Source organism: Crocodylus porosus, unplaced genomic scaffold, assembly GCF_001723895.1.
Source record: "Crocodylus porosus isolate Cpor-Errol unplaced genomic scaffold, CroPor_comp1, whole genome shotgun sequence".
Classification (NCBI taxonomy): Eukaryota; Metazoa; Chordata; order Crocodylia; family Crocodylidae; genus Crocodylus; species Crocodylus porosus.
The window spans coordinates 8,868,832-8,878,188 of NW_017728949.1; the positions used below are offsets into that span (position 1 = coordinate 8,868,832).

Sequence of the window (9,357 nt, forward strand, 5' to 3'; positions counted from 1 at the left end):
GACCCATTTGACTGTGTGGGTGCCGACACTACAGTCCCCCAGTTTCTTAATGAGAATGGGGTGAGAGACAGTGTTGAAGGCCTTCCGAAAGTCCAGGAAGACTATGTCCACTGCTACCCCTGCATCTAAGGATTTGGTGACCTGGTCGTAGAAGGCCACCAGGTTGGTCTGACAGGGCTAATGAACCCGTGTTGGTTCCCCCTAAGCATAATCTTCCCTGCTGGCCCCTCGTGGGCAAGTGCCAAAGTAATTCTCTCAAAAAGCTTGCCCAGGATTGAGGTAAGACTAATAGGCCTATAGTTTCCCAGGTCCTCCTTCTTCCCCTTTTTGAAGATGGGAACCACAGTGATCCTCTTCCAGTCCTCTGGCACCACACCAGAGCACCACGAGTGCTCGTATAGCCATGCCAGGGGTCCCGCAATGACCTCAGCTAATTCCCTCAGTACTCGAGGGTGGAGATCATCCGGACCAGCTGATTTGAATACATCCAGTCCCTCCAAGAAGTTCCCTGACTAGTTCCTCACTAACCCTTGGCCTAGGTGCGCCTCCCCTGGAGTCCAAGGGAGGCCCAGAGGGGGGGGTGGCTGTTCCAGTCCCTGCTCAGGAAAATAGAGGCAAAGAAATCGTTAAATATGTTAGCTTTGTCATCTGGTGTGACAACCAAATTTCCTAGCGTGTCCTACAGGGGCCCTAGATTACCCAAAACCTTCTTTTTGCCCCCTATGTATTTAAAACAGGACTTCTTGTTGTCCTTGATTTGGGTAGTTAGTTCCAGTTCCATCTCCGCCTTGGCCTTCCTGACTGCCCCCCTGCATCTCCAAGCAAACGCAGTATAATCCTCCCTGGTGATGGCCCCTCCCTTCCATTGGGTGTGCGCCTCCCTTTTAGCTAGGAGACATTCCTGGATGCTTTTGGTGAGCCATGGGGGCTTTTGCACCCTCCTGTCCCCTTTGATTCATGTTGGGATTACCTCCCTTTGGGCTTGGAGGATCGTCTCCTTAAGGAGCAACCACTCTTCATGGACACCCGACTTCCTTCCCCTCCGGGACCTCAGTGGTTCCCTGACTATTCTCTTTAGCTCATTGAAGTCTGCCCTCCTAAAATCTAGGGCTGCTGCCTTGCTGCAGGCCTTTGCCACCTTGTGCTGGATGGTGAATTCCAGGTAATGATCATTCTCGCCCAGGTGGTCAAGCACCTACAGCCCCCTCACCAGGTCGTCACCCATGGCCAGCACCAGGTCCAACAAGGCATCTCCCCTGGTGGGGCTGTGCACCTCCTGGGTTAGATGGAGGTCCTACATTCTGGCTAGGAACCCATGATGACCACGTCCTTTGACCTAACTACCTCTGTGAGCTGACTTAAGAATTCCTGGTCTAGCTCTTCCCCTTGGCTGGGTGGTCTGTAGTAGACCCCCACCATTAAATCTCTTTCCCCTTGACTGCCTTGTATTCTAACCCAGAGCACTTTCTTGTGCCCCTCCTCTGATGCTTTGCTAATTGACAAGGATGTGTATTCCTCCTTAATGTAGAGCACCACGCCCCCACCTTTCCTCCCTGCCCTATCCTTTCTGTACAGCCTATAGCCCTTGATATTCACCGCCCAGTCATGCATTGGGTCCCACCATGTGATCTTATTAAAAAACTGTTAATAATATGTATTTATTTATGTTATTCTTATCACTCTATGTTGTATTACATTACATTACACTACATTATAGTGTGTGTGTGTGTGTGTGTGTGTGTGTGTGTGTGTGTGTGTGTGTGTGTGTGTGTGTGTGTGTGTGTAATACATATTTTTACTATTTGGGGTCATAGTTTAATCAAAAGTTGCAGACAAGCCTTTAAGGTAAGAGCCATTTCTGTGTCAAAAGAACAGAAGGAAGGCAAAACTAGTAAGAGATCACTGGCCCACCCAATAGTAGGGCAAGAAGAGTTATCACTGCAAACACAGGCCGAAAGGACTATTGTTGGGACAGGCACCCAAGGTACTGTCTGCCTCCATCGGGCAAAATCACCGTCACAATAATGAAGATATATCACAGAAAATGGGTAATTAGCCAAGAAAACTCCAGGAATCCCAAGATGGACAAGCTTTCTAGAGAATCCCAAGACTTTAAAAAAAGTGAACAGGGCTGGCTTGGAAGTATTTAGAAGCTTTTTGTGAATTACTGGTGGTCTTTAGACTCATCATGAGGAATGGGTTGGTACAAGTCCCCAGCAGTCAGGGGCTGTCAGGCTCAGTAGGAAAGCTAAAGTCTGGAAATTTTGGCAGGACTCTCTTGAACAGGGGTGGACAATGATGGAGGGTCATATAAGGAGTTTTGGTGAGCTGTTGAGGGCTAGAGGGGTGGGAGAGGGGCAAGAAGATGCTAACTGATACCATCTGGTCTGCCAGCCTCAGCCAGGAGCCTGAAGGAGGACTATGCCTAGTGCTCCTCCACTTTGCCATAGCCGGGGCCTGACTCAGCCATGCAACGTACAGACTCCTCCACCCTCCCCCTGGCTTCCTGTTGATCAGGGGCAGGCTGATCTGGCCCACCAGGCTATTCTATCTGGCCCATAGAGCCCCTAAAAAAAATTAGTAAATTAATTTACTAATAAATCAAAGCCGACAGGAGTCAGCTGCAGTAGTATTCAGAGGGAACTCTCAGCAGGCTTGCAGGGTTGAACAGTCCAGCCCTGCCCACCCCCAACCAGTTCCCTGTTTCCTGCTCCAGCCCTGCTTCAGCACCAGGTGGCTGTGGCTCCTGACTGCCTCATCAGACTGAGAGCACAGGACTGTGCGGGGTGAGGTGGTGAGTGTGTATGTGTGTGCATGAGCATCTGCAGGCACAGGGGCAGAGTGTGCATGTGCACGTGTATGTGCATGTGTGTGTGTGTTCATAGGGTAAGTCCCACATGCACACCCCACTATACACATGCACCCACACCTCCCCTCACACTGCCATAAATAAACCCCAGCCTCCTTCCCCCCCAGACCCACGCACACGCCACATATCCATATATACACCCACGTGCTCCCTCACCCTACATACCCACACACCCACAGCCCCCCACAAATCTATACCCACCCCCCAAAATATACAAGAGTAAGACTTCATTTTAAGCTACTGTGCAGCGATCTCTGTGTACATTACACAAACGCATGTAAACCAGGACAAAAATGTTTCTGAAATCAAATTAATGAATGTTGTAGATATTCAATTTTTAGACTATAATTTGGTATGTTTTTTGGTTCTGAGATGGCAAAACTCCTTGCTGAAAGAAGTACTTCCGGGGGCAAAGGGAGGGACTTCTGGTGGCAAAGGTCAGGGGGATGGCAGGGGAGTGGACCTCCGGTCACAAGATGGCAACCAGGGGAGAGCCCTCTGTCAAGGGATGAGGCACCTGTCAAGGGGCAGGGCTACCCCCAACAGCTTGCCAAAATTCAGTAAGCAGCCCTCCACCCAAAATAATTGCCCACCCCTGCTACTGATACTATGCAGTCCTGGCAGTGCTGCCACTGGCATCCAGACCTGCAAGGGACAGGGTGCGATGCAGCTTGCCAAGTAGCCATCCCTCCTGCCCAGTACAATTAGCCACTGCGCCATACCAGGAAAAAGTTGGAGGTGGCTGCCTCGTTTGAGTCTCCCCTGTGGCCGGCATGGAGTCACCTCCTAGTGGTGCCACGCTCATCAGTGAGGAGGATGGCTACTTGGTGTGGTGCATTGTACCCTGTCTCACATGGGCCTGGCTTCTGGTGGCCATGGTGCCAGGATTGCGCAGTGCCAACAGGAAGCTGGGCAGGGATGGATTTGATGGGAGGGAAGAAGCGCAGAGGAGTCTGTGTGCTGTGTGGTCTGACCCCAGCTGCAGCGGGCTGGAGTGGAGCAGCCCTTCCTCAGGGTCTCAGTGGTGGCTGGCAGGCTGGACGGGATCAATTGCTGGCAGTACTGCTGAAGCTAGGAGGGGATAAGTTTTTCCAGGGAAAACCTTGGTCTGTTCCTTGGAACACGCATTGGGACAACGGGGAGAAACTTGGGGATCTGAGAGTACCCCTATGGACAAGTTTTTGACAATCACTCTTACCTGAGGGAGTTCTGCCATCAGATAGTAGAAGCCCTTGTTCTCTTCTCCAAGCAAGGCACTAGCTGGCAAACGTACATCTTCAAAAAACAGTTCTGCTGTGTCCTAAAGATTACATTGAATAAAACAAAACAGCTTAATAATCAGGTTCGCCTCCTCTTCGCATCTCCTCTTCCTCATACTTACTCATTATTACCTAATTCTTATCTACTATAGCCAGACTGGTATTTACTTATATTCACTGGAGGCTGCTTTAGTAAAGTACACTGTATAACCCCAGCAATGCAGTCTAATTGAACATATCCTGTTGTCACAGTTAGAACTAGGAACTGAAGTATTAGTAGAGTTCCATTTGATCTATTTGAAAGTATCACAGGTAATCAGAGCTTTTAAACTGCCTCTACGTCCATCACTTGATAAGGCTCACATAACACACCTGTGCTTTCAGGCCTATTTTTTCCAGTTTGCTTCCTTTGATGAATCCTTTCATTCCATCTTCGACAAGAAAAAGGCTGATCCCATGAGCAGCAGAGCGGGCCTCACGGTTTGTAACTGCAACCACAATCACTAAATCACTCAACCAGCCATTAGTGATGAAAACCTGTAAGAAAACCAAGATGAAATAAAGCGGCCAGCTGGCAGGCAGGCAGTCAGTCATAAGAGAATATTATAAGCAGCAGCAGACCTGGCATACACACTTCTACAACTGAAGGCCATTAGGAAGCAAGCTATAAGTGTCAAAACAGTCTTAAGACCTCAGAAACCAGAAAAATAAAGTATTTCAGAAGAGAATCTATAAAACAGAGTTGGCTTCAAGTAGTACAACTTGGATCTGTCTGGAGTCCAAATAGCTCAAAAGTTAAAGAATACTTGGAACAGGGGTTTTCATGTACGTCATTTCACACAGGGAACAAATTCAAAACTTGGTTTTAACTTATTATATATTCTGAACATATCTGAAGTTCAGAGGCATTCAGATGCAAGTCTTTAACTTGGATTAATCTCTACTACAAAGATTCCCTCTATGAACAAGAATATTGAAATATTATGCAAAATCACCTCTTCCAAAAGACAAGCTGGCGAAGCATAAAATGGAAAAAAGTGGGGAAGTTCCCCACTTTCACAATACTTAATTCTGTATAATACTTGGTCTGTCTGTATTTAAAACTGCACATGCACGTAAGAGGGTAGTGGGAAACTTACAGTTGCTTTCTCTGTGCTACATGTTCCAAGTCAGAGCTCTGATCCCACATGATAGATAAAAATAGATGAAAAGAGACCAGAATAAAGAGTAAGAATCCTACCCAGGCCAATTTAAATTGCTTTGTCTTATCTAGAATCAGATATGCAGCATAACAAGCATGTGTCTAAATAGCATGTTAATCTACATACGATTATGTTTTTATTACATGACTGTGGCACTGCTCAAAGGCCTCCATCAGAATCAAGGCCTCACTTTACTAAGCTCTGAAAACACAATTAGATCTAGCCATAAATGTGGCTAAAAAGTTAAGTAGCATAGATATCACAACAGGAAGAATCTTCCAAATAAACCCAAGCAAAAATACTACTACGACGACTTTGTGCTTTCATTTTGTTCACTTTACCAACCACGGGTACAAAGAATTATCACCAACTTTTTACTGACTGGGAAACACGAGCCTAGAATGGTAGCATAATCTGTCCAAAATCAAAAAGTTAGTGGAGGAGACAGGAACAGAACTCAAGTTTCCTGATCTTTTAAGGATGAAACCATGCTTCATACCTGTGTAAAGAAACAAAATTTTCCTAAATAGCTGTCAAATGTTCTACAAGAAGTTTCACAGGGTCCCCCAAGTAGTATTATTTCAGGGGCTTAGTGAGCAGAAGAAATGGGTTCATACTGCCAGCCTTATGATTGTTTTGACAACCTATGGGTAGCATTTGATAAGGTATTTACTTCATACCTGGAACAGTAAACCCAATGGAAAAAGCCTCCATATTTATGTTGAAGCATCAAGAAGTTTTTATTTCCCTCAAGCTACAAGGAATTTCATAGTATGGAGGACACTGCTACCAACTTCATGGAACTGAAAGAACAGTTCGAGCTTTAGTGATAGCATGCAAACTAATTACGCCAATGCAAGAAAGGAGCCAAATCTTTAAATATAAGCCACTTTTTTTGTTCACCAATGAAAGCTTTTCTCTTTAGAGCTCGCTCAGATGACTAAGCAGCATAATGGGAAAAAAAAATCTTCTTTAAAATGTAACTGACTGAAAATTAAAAACAAAGGGATGAGAATACTTACAACTGGGTACCAATAGTACAACTGCACCAAATCCCTCACTGACTCAAACTCAATTTCCTAGCTCCTTGACCTGCACTGACCAACTCCATTCACATACATACCTTACTTCCATTGAGAATCCAGTCACTTCCATCCTTTTTTGCATATGTCCGTACACCCTGCAAGTCACTATAATTGATTTAAAAAAGCAAGTCACGTATCAAATCCACACAGCAGTCACATAAAAGAAAATAATAGTATAAAACACAGAATGAAGTCTAGAATTTGCACAGCTAATCAACCATCTTGCACAATAATAGGCAAAAGAAAAAGTAAAATGCTGGAATGTATTAAAAGGTCCTAGAGAATAAATACAGGAACTAAGAGCATGTTATGTGAATCTGTGCATCTTAACCACAGCACACAATCCCATTTTATTTTAACACACCTGTTTACAGCAAGGGGAGCAAAATATGCAGAAACACATACTGGGCAAATGCTAGCTTATGTAGACATACCCCAGAAACATCATCTTTCAGGACTACACACTCCACACTAATGCTGCTCTACGCAGGCAGTTCTCCTGTAGAAGCATTTACTATTTGCGGGACCAATGAAAGCTCTGTAATGAAGACGGAGCTCCCCACCATGCTACCTCCACTTGGCTTCCTGAACTAAAGCATGGGACCCTGGTTCAGCAATCTCAGTATTGTTTGCACTTAAGTGATGGAACAGGGATAACTTCTCTCTCTAAAGATTAATGAGAAGAGAAACAAGTAGTGTTAATAGATTCAGAAATAAATCTATTATGAAAAAGTTAAGCCTCTTCTATACAGGCATGTTATTTCTCTCCTGATTACTAGGGGTGCACCAATAAAGATTTTCTTGGCCAACTGGCTGACAGCCAATGATTAACCAACCATATTGGCTGATACCAATCTGATAGCCAATTTACAAGAATGCATCCAGGCAGCTTATAGAGCAGCATCCTGCCATTAAGTCTGTGGTGGAGGGCAGATTGACACCCCCATGGTGAGGAAGAGATTGGGCAGGGGCAGGGGCTGCTTAGCCAGGACAGTGAATGCTATCCCAGGGCTGAGAACTGAACAGGGCTGCAGGCGACTTATCCAGGAGGTATGGGGGGGGAGGGTGGAGAGCGGAGCTGGCTCCCCACCGATGCACACACTCCTGGGGGAGGCATGGAGGGCCCATGTGCCCCCTGGTACTGGGTGAGGGCAAGCTACCTGCTGTGGGCTCAGAGCCAGGGGCTTCACCAGCCTTTACCCAGTGGCAGGGCTGGGGTAGGCAATGGCAGTGCTGGGAGGGGTGGGGTATGGGGAATTTTGGGGTGGCTATAGCCCCTCAATCACCCCACTAGCATTGCCCCTGCTTGGGGTAGGGCTCCCAAGAGAAAAAGTAGCAGAGTGGAGTGCCCCAAGCAGGGACGATGCTGGGGGAAACTTAGGGGGCTAGTCACCCCAAAATTCCCTGTAACCACCCCGCCATAGCCACCCCTTCCAGCGCCACCACCACCAATCACCCCAAGAAGCTGAGCCTGCCCCACCCTGCCTGTCCCAAGTACAGCCCCAGCCCAGCCTTGCACCAAGAAGAGGCAGGCACAGCTCCTAGCCCTAAGCCCACAGCAGGCAGCCTGCCCTCACCCCACGCACAAATCCAGAGGGACACATGCCCCCCCATGCCTCCCCTGGGACTGCATGCAGCAACAGGGAGCTGCTCCCTCCCTTGCCCCCCATCTCCATCCCCTCCCCATGCCCCCAGACGAGCTGCCCACAGCTCTGTCCCTCTCCCAGCCCTGGGGCTGCATTCACCACCTGCCCCTGCCCCACTCCCTCCCTTAACATGGGGACCTCGATCTACCCTTCCTACCCCGCACAGATTTACTGGCAGGACACTGCTCCAAGCTGTTAGGCTGCACTCTTGGCCACCTGCATGCTGCAGCTGAACACATGCATGCAGCATTTACTGATGATATTATCAGCTACACCGGTCAAAAAAACACCAGTGGTCACTAATTTTAATTTTCCTTTTATTGCTGCCGATCCAATATGCACCAATATATTGGTGCACCTCTACTGATTACATTTTGCATATTTTAAATTGTCTGTTCATAGACAACTTAGTAACTATAAATGTATAATCTAAAGCTAATACAAAGGCAGAGGACAAGGTGATGTGATCAGAACAAGCATCCTGATCTGATAAAGCTGTAAAACAGCTTGAAGGTTATTATTGTAGTCCTACCTAGTTGGGGGTATTGTCCAATCAATTAAATAACCATACAATCAAAAAAACTCAGAAATATTTACATAATGAAATTAAGTACACAGCATGATCAGAAGGACAATTAGTCTTCATTTTTGTCTTACCTGCCAGCCCCAGGTTCTGTCATGGCTATAGCACTGATGCATTTGCCTGCAGTCATTTCAGGGATAAACCGTTTAATCTGTTCTTCGGAACCATAGTTTGCAATATAGGGCATGGCTATGTCAGAATGAAGGCCAAATCCTGGGCCTGTACAATTAACATACATCCTGGGAAAGAACATTTGGAATTTAAATAAACTCTTTGCAATGAAAGATGCTGAAATGTTATATTACTAAAACACAGAACCATCACTGGAAAGGCAGGGGAAGGACAAGAAAAGCATCAGAACAATACAATTTTAACTTCAGAAAGTACTTTTGCTGCCAAAACATTGCATCTCTTAGCAGAGGAAAGCATTTTTCCTATACAAAGTCCTAAACATAGCATACAATGATGTTTCTTATTTAAAAAATTACTTGAAATCAGGGTGAATAAAAATCAACAATTTTTTTAAATTAAAAAAATCTGATTTTTTTTTATTTAAATCTGATTTTTTTGTTAAGATGCTTTAAAAAAATAAACCTATATATAGTTTTAATTTAAGATATGTTTCATAGTTTCATAGTAGCTAGAGTCGGAAGGGACCTAGGTAGATCATCTAGTCCGACCCCCTGCCTTGGCAGAAAAGAGCACCGGGGTCA

At 45.9% G+C, this 9,357-nt stretch overlaps 1 protein-coding gene across 3 annotated transcripts in view; it reads right to left on the reverse strand.

Moving 5' to 3' along the window:
* Positions 1 to 9,357, reverse strand: part of ACADL (acyl-CoA dehydrogenase, long chain) — a 31,325-nt gene that overhangs the window by 13,194 nt on the left and 8,774 nt on the right. For all 3 annotated transcript variants that reach the window (XM_019554360.1, XM_019554361.1, XM_019554362.1), the window contains exons 4-7: positions 8,719 to 8,883; positions 6,454 to 6,520; positions 4,501 to 4,665; positions 4,068 to 4,169 (exon numbers count right to left, since the gene is read on the reverse strand). In XM_019554360.1, the coding sequence (XP_019409905.1) occupies positions 4,068 to 4,169; positions 4,501 to 4,665; positions 6,454 to 6,520; positions 8,719 to 8,883 (499 nt within the window). The remainder of the gene's footprint in view (positions 1 to 4,067; positions 4,170 to 4,500; positions 4,666 to 6,453; positions 6,521 to 8,718; positions 8,884 to 9,357) is intronic.